Genomic DNA, 14166 nt, shown 5'->3' on the forward strand with positions numbered 1-14166 from the left:
TGCTTTCTCTATATAATTTATAAGTTGTTTCAATAACTGTGCACATGAAATCACTACAGTTAATAGGTCTAACTTCCAATGTTTTTTTTTTTTTTCTCCAAATTGTGATTATGTTAAATACAGTTTTAGTCATATTAAAAATTAAAAAGACGGGTTTATGATGTGCGTTGTTAACAGATTACACATTACAATATTAGGTTACTTAGGCTAGAGAAAAAAAGTTATCAAAAGCATCTCCCCCATCTCTGTTTTTTTTTTTTTACACAAAAACTAGCAAAACTGTGGGGACATTCCATACACTTTAATGGTTTTTATATAGAACTTTCACTCTTTTTTCAACTTTATTTACTTTTAATTGAACAATTCCATTACTATTTTTATGAGAATGTCCCCAAAAGGAGGTGTGTGAGGAGGGCACAAATTTGATCTCAAAATATGGTTAAGTAGGTACATACAAATATGGTTAAGTAGGTACATACAATCACTTTTTCCTTATTGTGTTTCTATACTATGTATCTCTACTGCTCCCTATGGCTATAATAAAATATAAGCACTTAATTATGTCTACTTGTTTAATTAAAAAAATAATTGTAACATTTTAATTAGTCAGTAAAATATTTCATTTAAAGAGTCTTAGAAATAGTCACAGTAGAGTTGAAGGGAAATCCACATAGAGATGCCTCAGAAACAATTATTTTGTAAAAATCCTGCAGAGTATACGTTATGTTACTGTATAAAAGTCATATAAAAAGGACAGCCATACAGAATTACATGGTTAAGGGTCAAACAGAATCAGTTTGTTTTGCATGTAGCACCACATCCGGAATTATTAAATGGACTTTTATTGGATGGCATCTATAAAAGGGTTAAATAATGCATAAATAACTCCACAAGTCCATATGAATCTAATTCTAGTATGTAATGCCCACTTTTCCACCACCCAATTGATTCCCAATGGATGAAATTAAGTATTGCACTATATTTTACAACTCAATATTTTATTTCACTCATGTATGTTACATTACAGAAGTCAATGGCCAACAAATGTTGCCTCATGTAGAAAATGTAGGTGAAAAATCAATCACCTCAGCAAGTGCATAGGCTTTGTAGCTTCAAAGATCCCTCAAGGTTTCTGCCATGTATTTTTTCAGTCATGAGCTCAAATACATGTTAGCTCTCTTGCTTGCTTTCAATACTTCCTATGACTAACTGTCAAGCTATATACATACGGAAAAATTGGCCTTCTGTGATGCTATGAGAAGTGCTTTCATGTGAAGGTCAAAAAAGCATCTCATGCCTGTGTTGAGAGGTTCAATGAAGTCCTGACATGAACCATGTGAAAAGGCCTTGTAGCTCCACATAACAGCTACATTCAAACAGAGAACGGTGTGAGTCTAAAATCCTTCCCCACTGACAGCGCACTGTAACACACGTGTCTGTGTGCATGTGTGTCTGTAGGACAGCTAGCCCTTCTTCAGAAACTCTCCATCAAAGTGAAGGGGAAAAACACTTCAGAAAAATAGAGAAAGCAAGACAGAAAGCAAATGCACTCTAAAGCCTTTGCACAAGATGTTCTTGCTCCTACATTTTGTTCATCCAGTATCAGACAGGAGTCCTTCCATTACCAACCCAGACTCCCTGGAAAAACGTGCCTGTTGTGACATTTCTGAAAAATGATATTACGCTGCTTCTTGGACATTTTGCAACATTTTCCAAGTGAAAATATCCATTGAGGGATGCTACAAGCATGTTGAAATAGATGAATGTGAATGTGGCAACAGTTCATTCCATTGATTGCTGTACATAGGCTATAGCGGCAGTTCGAAAATCAAATGTCCGGTCAGTGGCGCCATTTTAAAATAATGTACCACCTACAAACAAAACAAAAGCAAATATGACATAAAAATGTTTTAGCTTGCTTCTATGGACCTTTTTTATTCAGCATTGTGATTCCTGTTTCACAGGACTCAAGTCCAAGCATGTACCAGGTGAGCTAACAAGCAAGTTTACTTCATTAGAAAAGCCATACATATGGAGCTAGTTATGTGACGCAAATGGAAAGATGTATTAGGTAAATTAATTGTGAGTTTATAACAGAATTCTGCAGTGAATTGTATGTATGATTACGTTTTTGGGGCACGTTTTTTCCAATGGGCCTTTGTTGTCCATTACACTCTGAAACAGAGTTGTCCACACTCACATTTTCCCCAGTTAAACCCAGATTTGCACCTATGTGTCCTCTTCCATAAAGACCCCCACAGAAGCTGTACTGTGTGTGTAGAACGTCAATACCGGCACTCTCTAAAGGTCAGCGGCACTCGTTATCATCTGAACGTGTTGACACTGATAATGATAAATCATTTGAGGTGAACGCACAACAAACGGGGAGATTCTTTGTGTCGGAGCCACTGAGAGTTAGCCAGAGCTTTGAACCATTAACTAAGTCCTCTGAGATCCAAAACGTCTAATCTAAATAACCTTGTTTATCAAATGTTGCTGTTGGAAAAAGGCAGACAATTTAACAATGTGATTTAACAATAATGTACTCTCTCAATATACAGTACAGGACAATCACTCGTTGGGCTCAGATGATTCTTACAAAGCCCCAGGCAGACAGAGACTAACATGTCTTATAACAAGCCAACAGTGACTAAATCTAGTCATTTAAAATAAATGCATGAGCATTTCTCATGCAGAACAGTAGAAGAAGCATTGAAAACAGACTGCAATCGCAACACATTTAACTTTCATGGTGGCATATTTCTGAGTAAAATAAAATATTCTGCTAGAAAAAAGTGGGTTAGACTTGTGAAAAAATATTTAGCTACAAAAATGTAGGGACAAGAATAGACTAGGATGTAATTGATTCATTCTGTTATTATACTGTTATTACATAGTTATTACATTACATAACTAAAATTTATATTTTTAATTAGCTAAATATTCAGCTAGAAAAAAATTTGTAGGCTGGGACTTGTACTGTGATATTTTTTAACGCTATTAATATGTTACCAATGTATTATGTCTGTTGCGATTACAATTAAATGGAAAAAATAATGAATAGTGTCAATTTGCGGAAATACATTTAGATTCGCTCCCACTGCATCAGATTGCTTTTAAGTGCTGTTTTGTGCAGCGTTGAGCCTTATAACAAATCAAACGCATTTCTGTTGAACATAGGAATGCATTGACCAATCAGAGGCGCTTAGATTATTCAGTGCTGAAAACGCCAGAGCTATTGTTGAATGTGCACACTCACAAATTCCCTCATCATAAACAACACAGCGGAGATACAATGCAAATACAAGATTAATTTCGTAGCTTCAGTGATTATAACAGGAGTTTTTGCCTAACTTGTGCTAGACTTGGCTAACGTCATGGACTGACATGTTTGTCTATGAAGCCAGAATGTGACATGATCAAAATGAAACAAAAATGTTTTATAATGTTTTCTATATCGATATTAATAATCATTAGTACAATATAAGGAGCAGTAATCTACAATAATGATTTTTGTCAGATAATTTTTGATATTTTTTTTTACTAGTGGGCTCACAACACTATAGTTAATTTATGTAATTGAGGATAGCAAAATAAAGTAAACTGTGACATATTATACCCAAAATGTGATCTTGCAGTAAAATTTTGGACCAAAAATTTGATTTGACAGTTTGACCTGACCATGTTTTGTTACATACCTATCAAAGTTATCTGACATTATCAAGATGAATTTGTTCTGACGCAGTTTAACTCTTGAGTTTGTCATATTTTATTACTATTTTTGAAACTATAGCGAATAAACTGTGATAATGTGGGAAATGTTGAAAGTGTCTGAATAAATTTAGGTTTGACTGTAGATACAAAGTGTACTGTTATTGACAACAGTTTAACATTTTGATTAAAGTAATTGGGTAAATTTAAAGGAGTAGTTCACTTTCAGAACAAAAATTTACAGATAATGTACTCACCCCCTTGCCATCCACGAAGTTCATGTCTTTCTTTCTTCAGTTGTAAAAAAAATATGTTTTTTGAGGTAAACATTTCAGGATTTCTCTCCATATAATAGACTCCTCAAAAAACATAATTTCTTGACGACTGAAGAAAGAAAGACTTAAACATCTTGGATGACAAGGGGGTGAGTACATTATCTGTACATTTTTGTTCTGAAAGTGAACTACTCCTTTAAGTATTTGACATTTAAGACAGCATGTTTTTTTATAATAATAAGGTTACAAAAATTGCCCTCACAAATGTCAAAAATGCAATTGGAAATCAATTTCAGGGGGCAAATATTGCCTCTTAATGGAAAAGTTCATTTCTGACCCTGTTACATAGTTATTCAAATTACAGCATTATAAAACTCAATGCTCATGAATTGTGCATAATAAAATGACTAACAGGTGTAAACATAAGGCAGTTTGGGCTTCATGTCATCAGGGGGTATGCATTTCATGTCATCAGGTCATTTGGATTTCATGTTGATCATATTTCAGGGTGTTGGCACCAGTTTTCCGCTTTTACCTCTGCCTCCGGAGGGCACTGTTGCCACGTCGCCAATGCCAGGAATACTCATGCTGAGGCCAGTGTTCACTAGATGCCCTTCAGTAGGCTTCAGTCGCCAATTCAAGCCAAGCAGATTAAGAGCTGTGAGGGAGAGAAAGCGAGAATTAAAAAATAGAACATGACACTACATTACACCTCCCAACCACTTCATGTATACACGGATGACACGTCCTGACAGCCGAAAGCCTGCGACACCCATACAACTATAACTCTTGCTGACAGAGGAGACTTTAGCATACAAATACACTCATTATAGCCAATGACACTTTGACTACAGTCTGTGCTTTGTTTGGGCTCCGTGCCCAGACAGGTTTAGTTGGACCAGGTTTAATCCAAACTGCTAGAGGAATACTAAACTTGCCGTAGATATGAATATGTCACACAGAAGCCGGTGGCAACACAAAATGTCAAATGCAACACAGTAAGGTGTCAGGAAGTATGTGACGCTTGTCTTGATATTGCAAAGCAAGGTGTGTGAGGACAAGAAAATTGTCTATAAACTGAAGACAGTTTAAACTTGGCGACAGATGCCAAATATTCGCAACACTTTCTTGTTTTTGCGTGTGTGTGCTAGAGAACATTTGGCTTTCTGCCCGCTTCTCTCCGCACCCCATATGTACTATAATCAGTGCTTCAGCGCTTCCAAGACTTTGTAGAGACTGATTAGCTTCAATGGAGATCACTCGATATGCAATATTCAAATATGTCAAGTCGTGTTTAAGAAATATGATAATGATCAGAGAAAGTTAGTTTTGTGATGTGCTGGTGGAAATTACGAACGAGATGCCCCAAGGAAAAACAAGTGCAGTCATACACACACACACACACACACACACACACACACACACACACACACACGCATAAAATCTTGCAGGAAAACGCTGACGTTCGCAGTATCAACCATAACACCTCACCTCCGCCCCCTACTTCTTCTATCCCTCCTTCAATCTCATCCACGCAAAATCAATGCCAGCTCAGTCTTTCTCTGCCTCCTGACTGTACATCTAAGGGCGCGTTATCACTCTCGTGTAGAGGGTCAAAAGAAAAAGCTGACTCCTCAGGCTGTCAGCTGCTCTGATGTCATCTAGTCATTGTCCCACACGCATTATTCCTCATCTTATCTCTCTATACTCTAATCAGCCTTATCTTTTGCTCGTTCATTGTTCTTTTCACCTTTCTTGTGTCCTCCATCCCTCCTGCTTTCTCTTCGTTCATTTCTGTCAGCGCTCACTAACAAAGATGGTCTGTTATGACCTGAGACATCTTGTCGCACAAGCAGTGCTGTGGAGAAACTCTTTCCTTTCCTTTGCACGCTATCTATTGCATCAAATGCTGATAGTAGCTAGCCTAGAATCTAGACGCGCCCCTAGCGGCAGCAAATTACATTTGCTTCCAAGGTCAGTCTAGTTACTCTCAATTCACTTAAATTTCCGAAAAATCCAAGATGTACCGGGCCAATCACGAGTCGGTGGGCGGGCTTAACATGACGACGACTGACCTGCGACCATAAGTTCAGTCAGACATGAATTCCTGGTTCCGTGAATTAAGCGTGGAAAACTGAACAGTATTTATATAATTTTTTACTTTTGATACACAGCCACGTCCATGTGTCCTGAGCAGGAGCTCGTTACATCTGAACGCGCTGTGGTGTAGAATACGCAAACAACGGAAGCGATCTGTGGCGTGTATACGACACTTATTGTTCACACAGTGCACAGAGATTGTGGATATAGCGGCTATTCAAAATGGTAATTACTTGCGCTTGTCCTGGTTGTTCAAACCCATTTAAAGCTAAAAGATTACGTTTGCTTGCGCAAACTCATCCTGGACTTTTTTTTTTTACATATTTCCCCTTTCGGTGTTTGCGTATACTACATCAAAGCGCGTTCACATGTGACGAGTCGAATCATAGATATGCTAAACTCGTGCTCATGACAGATGGACGTGGCTGTGTATCAAAGGTAAAAAGAAAATTATATAAATACTGTTCATTTTCTTGCAAAAACCGATCGTTTCGTGTCTTAGGACATCAATGTATCGTCACGAGCCGCAGGGTGTAATTTGGATTTGTCTGTGCATGTTTTTGTTTACTTTTAAAGGTTTAGTGCCCATCTATGTCTATTATTTAGCTGACAGACTGCACAGTGCACTGATTTTTGTTAAAAATCTTCGTCGCTCTGACTACGTCACCTGACCGACTACGTCTCTGATTGGTTGTAGCGCTATCCTATTGCGTGGAGAGGAGTTTGAAAGACAACCGTTTATCCCGCCCCTCCGGTTGAGCCCTGTCTATGGAGAGTGCCCAGACCCTACATTTATGTGGGTCTGGCTTGCCAGGCTAGATAGTAGCTGCTTTCCATTACCCTTTAAATTGTGCAAATTGAAAACACACCTAATGGAAACGCGTCAATTTCACAAAACAGCAATGGAAACGTTTTTTTTTCGCATTTACAGGTCACAATAGATTAAATATAGCCCAAATCCCACAAAAATCCGTTGCCATGACTTAACACGCCTACTAGCTGCGTTTCCATTACCCTTTAAATTGCGCAAATTGAAATTACGAATTGAAAATACACCTAATGGAAACGCCTCAATTGCACAAAAACTCCCATATGCACACAAAATAAAGGTGCTTTAAAAGGTTCTTCACAGCGATGCCACAGAAGAACCATTTTTGGTCCCACAAAGCACCATTCTGTCAAAGGTTCTTTAAAGAACCATCTCTTTCTTACCTTTTTATAATCTGAAGAACTGAAGAAATGTTCTTTAAAATGAACAGCATTTCCAAGATTATTGAAGTATGTTTTACAAGAAAACACTTTTACAAGTAATTCAATGTGCTACTTGCTGTTTTATTTGTTGTAGTTTGTGAAATGTACTAGCAAAAGTTCAGAATCAGATTCTGTGTGCACAAGAATAGTAATTGAATGTAGAAATATAAAGAAATAGTAAGAATGTAATTGAATAATTTATTACACTGTTATTATATTGTTATTACATAGTTATTATATAAAACTAAAATTTTAATTTTCAATTAGCAAAACATTCAGCTGGGACTTGAATTGTGTGTTTTTTTTATTGTTGTTTCAAAGACAGTTGTACAACATTTTTTCTTTCAATGTAATTAAATGAAATATAAAAAAATAAAATTCTATAAAAAGGTGACTTTTCTCTTACAATATTGCAATGTGACTATGCTGTATCTTAAAATATTTCTTTATATTCTGCAATTTGACTTCATATCCAGTGTTTAGTGTTACTCTAAAAAAGTAATTAATTACTAGTTACTAATTACATCTTCAACAGTGTAATTAGATTACTGTACAAATTACTCTCTCCAAAAGTATTTCATTACTTATTACTAATTACTTTCGAAATCCTGTGAACCTCGACAAGGATAGGCATGAAATTGTTATTTTAATTCTGTCAAATACATAATAGATATCTACATAAATAATTCTGGTCACACTTTAGATTAGGGTCCAATTCTAACCATTTACTAACTATTAACTATAACTTTTGCCTCACTATACTCCTAATTACTGCTTATTAATACTTAGTAAAGTAGTTGTTACGTTTAAGAATTTGGTAGGATTAATGATTTAGAATAAGGTCCTGCAGAATAAGACATTTATATCTGCTTTTTAAGTAATAATAAATAGCCAATATCTCAGTAATATTCATGCTAATAACCAACTAGTTAACAGTGAGAATTGACACTAAAGTGTTACCAGTATTATTATTAACTCACCAAAGTACTTAAAGTGAGAAGGGTACATAAAAAAGCATGCATTTTAAGGTTAGATATTAAATTATAATGTTAAATCCACTATTGTATTGTATATAAATGTAACCCTGGACCACTAAACTTAAATAGAATGGGTATATTTGTAGCAAAAACCAAAAATACATCATAGGTTAAAAAAAAATCTAATTTTCTTTTAAGCCAAAAATCATTAGGATATTAAGTAAAGATTATGTTCCATGAAAATATTTTGTAAATGTCCTACCGTAAATATATCAAAACTTAATTTTTGATTAGCAATATGCATTGCTAAGAAGATTTTTTTTGCACCCTCAGATTCCAGATTTTCAAATATTGCCCTCTCCTAACAAACCATACATCAATTGAATCAATTGCTATTTATTCAGCTTTCAAATTATGTATAAATCTCAATTTCAAACAAATTGACCCTTTTGACTGGTTTTGACTTTACTTTTTTAAAGGGAAAAGTAATTCATTACAGTAACTCTACAGTATGTAAGTTTTTCCCTTATAACAGAAATTTATATGTTCTTGAGTTCTTTTTAAGCAAGATGCCAGTGTCCAGGTTGTATACTTACAGGGCGGCCATTAAAATGTAATGAGTAACAGCCATTGAAATGCAATGAAAGGCTAATGGGTTGCTCTCCTCACATTTATTAAACCTTTTTAAATTCAATCACAAAAGAAAAAAAAATCACTCAACCTTTAAATATCACTGAATAGCATTTCAACATCGTTTTTTCTTCTAGTGGAGCAAATATGGCCAACATAAAGAGATTAAAGCATGGTTTCAATACAAAGTGGAGAATGGATCGAAATTATTTTCACCATAGTGAGAACTGAAAAAAATAAAATAAATAAAATCTATATTTTTGTTCAGACAAACCTATTTAAATCTCCAACCCAAGTAGTTTCAAAGGTATTGAACAATATTTTATAATGAATTCATGTGAGGTATGTCACTACCTCAATGAATTTAAAAATGCTCAGCCATTTCAACAGCATGTTTACAAGTTTTCATTTGCTGCAAATGTGTTAACAAGGCAACTATTTGTCAACAGACGATATTTAATTAACAGTAACCACAGTAACAGTAGAATAAATAAATACAATTAAAATAATTAAAACATTAATTTACATACTGCAGGTTCATTCAGCTTCCATCTGGAGAATAAACACTCTGACAGCACAAGAAATATCTTGATATTTTAGAAGAATGGCAATGGTTATGGGTCAGGTAAGGCCGCACACTGGTCTCATGCCTGCCAGCATTAGCATTATCATTAGTGTCAGTTTGTACTTTTTTTTTTTTTGCTAAACAAATCTGGAGGATATCTTCAACAAACTCATTTTCGGTCTGCGCAATAAGCATTAATTATTAAGAGGAAATGTGTTAGATGTGAAATTCATGAGATGCTGCATCTGACTTTATGTAATCTCTATGTATAATTCACCTCTTCAAAGTGATGAATAATATTACCTACCTAAAGCACAGAGAGAGAAACAGGAAGAAAGAGAAAGAGTGAGAGAACAGACGGGGATACAGATGACAAAAGTATTCCCCTGTCTTGCCTGAGTAAGTCGGCATCTTCAGACTGGAGTTCTTCTCGGATTTAAAAGCACACTGAGAAAATGAAATCTATAACCGACATGAGCTGCAAAACTTATTTCACTGAGCTGTACCAGCTGAGTTGGTGCTGACAGCAGCTCTGCAAAAGTGGAAGTCTTTCTTCAGCAATCCATTTCGAAAATAGAACCGTTATGCATTTTTGACCTAATGCTGAGATGCGTCACATGTTCAGTTTAGGGTTAGAGATGTGGCTTTCAACTGACTCTGTCTTTCAAAATCATTAAAAAACCTTACTGACCCCAAACTTCTGAACATGTTAAATATATATTTTTAATTTAAGTAAAATGATACTTTTTGAGAATTTTAATACTCCTCAATGATACTGCGGAAAGACCGATATCCTTCCATTATTCTACTTGTGACACAAAGTACATCCCAACCTGAACTGCTTTTACAAGATGTGTGTGCAGTCCATGAGGGGCCTCTCAGAGATCTGGCATGTGTACAGTATATGAAGTTGTTTCTGATGTGATGCATGAGAAGCGCTGACCTCAGGCACGGCCCTGAACATCAAGCCACGAGTAAGTCAGCTGATCTCCTTCTTGAGCTCACGCTTGCGGAATGACTGCAGAAGAGAGCTGACTCACCTCTGACAGCATGAGAGATGCTTGGAAATTGAGGACGACACTAAACAGATAGTGCTGTCAGCTTTATGAAACAGCCATACGTGGCCGATGAGCTGCTGAGGTGCTCTGCGGAAAGTCTCTGGAGGTTTGACGGCATGCGTGAAAGTCTGTTTGAGTGCATTACTGTATTATGATTTTACACAGTCTTTTTGATGCTGCACAGAGGCTAAAAGTATTTAGGTAGAATACAAATCAGTGGAGACAGTGCATCATGTGCTTGAATGGAAATTATTAGTCAGGTGCAGGTGCACAACACAAAGAAAACATATGCAAATTGACATGACAGAGCAGCTGTCTATCATTTGTCTTACTTTAATGTGAGGAAAGGTTTTCAGACCTTAGAACTCCATTTTGGAATAGATTTCCTCTCATTTACACTGCAAAAAATGTTTTTCTTACTTAGATTTTTTTGTCTTTTTCCAGCCAAAATATCTAAAAATTCTTAAAATCAAGAAGGATTTTCTGGACAAGTAAAAATTAAGTGTTTTGCTTGAAACAAGCTAAATAATCTTTAAGACCCATAATCTCTATTAAGATTATGGGTCTGGGATCGAGCAATGAAAACTGCCTAACTCGAGGGGCAGCACCAAGCATGCATTTTAAACTCTAACTGCACGCAATTGGATAACGCCACGACAAATCACAACAATACACGCTTAGCTACCAGCAGAGCTAAATGATGTTTCATTAACAAAGTTCGGGAGAAGCGCGTCAGATGCTTAGCGTAAACATCACAAGTCAATCAACGCCATAGGTTTAAATACAGCTGACTCACCTCAATTCACTCGATGGTTTATCAGTAAACCTCCACCACCCCATCTCATCACTCCGAGTTCTCGCTACTCCTATTGGGGGGTAACGTACTCTGGGTTCGGGCCACTCCCGAGCTCGGAGCCCTTCACCAGACAGCACGCCAAACATGCACTACTATTCTCCGGCTAATTATATGTAAGCGTGAACTCGTGAACTGATAGATTAAACTCTTGCCGTATCCAGTCGGCAAAACAGCAAAAACGTCCTTCTTGCAAAGGAACGATTTGAGTTTTCGGTTTTCTGTTCCTCTTTTATATGGAAAGCCAAGTCTAACTCGTTCATTGTAGCGGCCAAAGCCGTTTCAAGCAACTTGTTGTTCATCTGTAGCGACAGCGATCTTTCAAAGTTTACTATATGATTCGGACGTTGCAGTGCTGTCATCATCAGCTTAGCTCGCCTCTGGCCCGCCTACATCAGATACACCGATTTGATTGGTTCCCACTATTGCTTACGTATTGCAGTAACCTGCATCATTGCTCGATGCCAGAGTGTCTTGCAGAGACAATTCAAATTGTGCTCTCGCGAGACCTCTGGATTTCCAGGGTAAAATAATCTGCCAATGGGGTAAGAAAAATAATAAGACAAAAACTTTTTTTTTTTTTTTTGCAGTGTAGAACTAAGTTACAGTGAAATGTTTACTGAATATAGCGAAAGTATTCACACCCCATTTTGTAATTGTTAAACAGTTTTAAATTACTTTTTTCCACATCAATCTACACTCCATGTACCAGAAAGACAAAGCAAAAACAGAATTGTCTCAGTACTTAGCTGAAGCACCTTTATAGCCTCAAGTCTTTTTTGGGTATGATGCAACAAGATTTACACATCAACATTTGGCAATTATCTGCCATTCTTCGCTTTACCTCTTCACCTCTCAAGCTCTGTCAGCTTGGATGGGGTCTGGCAGACATTTTCAGGTTTCTCCAGAAATGCTTGATTGGGTTCAAGCCCAGGCTGTGGCTGGGGCACTCAAAGACATTCATAGAGTTGTCTATAAGCCACGTTTGCTGTGTGCTTAGGGTCATTGCCCTGTTGGAAGAGGAATCTTGCCCCTAGTCTGAGGTTTTGAATGCTCTGAACTGTGTTTTCATTAAGACTATTTCAATATTTTGGTGCATTGAGCTTTTCTTCAACTCTGATGAGTCCCTCAGCAACATGAATACTTTCGCAAGGCACTGTAGACTCAACACCTTCAGCACTAAACTGCTACTGCTACTAATAATTAGGGCTGGATATATTTTTTCTCGATAAAACGATAACAAGTGTTTGATAAATGGGTGGAACGAGCGAGCGCTAATCATTTGAAGTGTGCCACTCTGACCATTTTTTCCACTCGGCTTAAAATTCGCTCAAGTTTACTAGAGCAGATGCGTTCACTCACTGATAAGACTTGGTCACGTGACCACTAAACAGGCCTGTGAGATCCATGTAAAGTGCTTGAATTCAGCGAAGTACACAAATGACTCGGTTTACAGCCAGATGAAAATGCACTGACAAACAGTAACACTGTGCTCAACGAGAAAGTCAGAAGACTTTTTTAATTTACAAATTGCCATCATTTACCATGGATTTACTGTAGTAACACTAGTTGCACCATGGTATAGTGTCAAAAATGTGCATATTTATATTGATTAGAATATGTTTTGTGATTAGACTATAGCATTTATGCATTTATACTAAATTTATTTAGACTACTGTTTTTCCATACAGTAACTAGAATAACTAGAAACCATATTACATTTTTGGTAACGAGGTGCTATATTTGTGGTTTTAACTGTGGTTATCATGATCTAAATGTATTCTACTATGGAAGACCAATGGTTAAGTAAAAAAAAAAAAATGAGGTTGCTACAATTTTTTTATTACAGATTACAGATATTACTGATTTTGATAATGAACTTAAATGTACGAAAAAAAAAATCTTACTACTGAAAAAAAAAAAAAAAAAATTACATCTGCATCCCTACTGTCAAATGTGTATTTCTAAGAGACCAAAAAAAGTAATATTATTATTAATATTGTCAGGCAACACACTGATTTCAACAACAGTTTCTTGATTTGAAACAATATTACTCATTAGAACATGCAGAACTTTTTTTTATTATTAAAATATTTATTTTGTTAAGAAACAAATGACTGGCAAAGTGTCGGTTTTGAAAAATTTTAGTTTAAAACCACAATTAACCGTCTACAACTTTAACATCTGGAGCAAAAATCTGCCTTTAAACTTTTAAACTTTGGCAATATTGGCCAGCCCTACCACTAATATATTTATTACATATACAGTACTTATTATTATTATTATTATTATTATTATTATTATTATTATTTTGCTACATTATTTTCTGCTGTCAAAACAACAGCTGCTTATTCAAATACCTGCATATATTCTTTTTTTATTCTGAGTCTATCTATCCATTTTTATGTATTTGTTTATTTTTGCTTTGTGTAATAACAAAAATAGGAAAAACATATACCCCTCCCTCTATTTTAAATAGACTTAGAGACTAGAGGTAGAGACTTTAAAAAGTAAAAAAAAAAAAAAAAAATCTTTTTCACTTTGCTCTTCAGGGTTAAAACAACAGGAGAAGAAAAAACTATGTGTCCCTGAACTATCAAAGTTAGCAGTACGTGCTATTTTCTTTTTTAACCTTGAGTATTAGAGGAAGAAATCCTCCTGAAAAGAACATTTTAAAAGTAACTGTCAAACATAAAAAAAAAATGAAGAAAACATGGCACTATGCCTGGGCGAGAAGAACAGGCAA

The 14166-nt window shown here is 35.9% G+C and overlaps 1 protein-coding gene across 1 annotated transcript in view; it reads right to left on the reverse strand.

Moving 5' to 3' along the window:
* The window catches only part of tenm2b (teneurin transmembrane protein 2b), a 261826-nt gene that overhangs the window by 56436 nt on the left and 191224 nt on the right, over nucleotides 1–14166 (reverse strand). Inside the window, exon 7 of the mRNA XM_073823963.1 lies at nucleotides 4522–4644. Within this exon, the coding sequence (XP_073680064.1) occupies nucleotides 4522–4644 (123 nt within the window). The remainder of the gene's footprint in view (nucleotides 1–4521; nucleotides 4645–14166) is intronic.

The sequence above is a fragment of the Garra rufa genome, chromosome 19 (genome assembly GCF_049309525.1).
Source record: "Garra rufa chromosome 19, GarRuf1.0, whole genome shotgun sequence".
NCBI classification, from domain to species: Eukaryota; Metazoa; Chordata; class Actinopteri; order Cypriniformes; family Cyprinidae; genus Garra; species Garra rufa.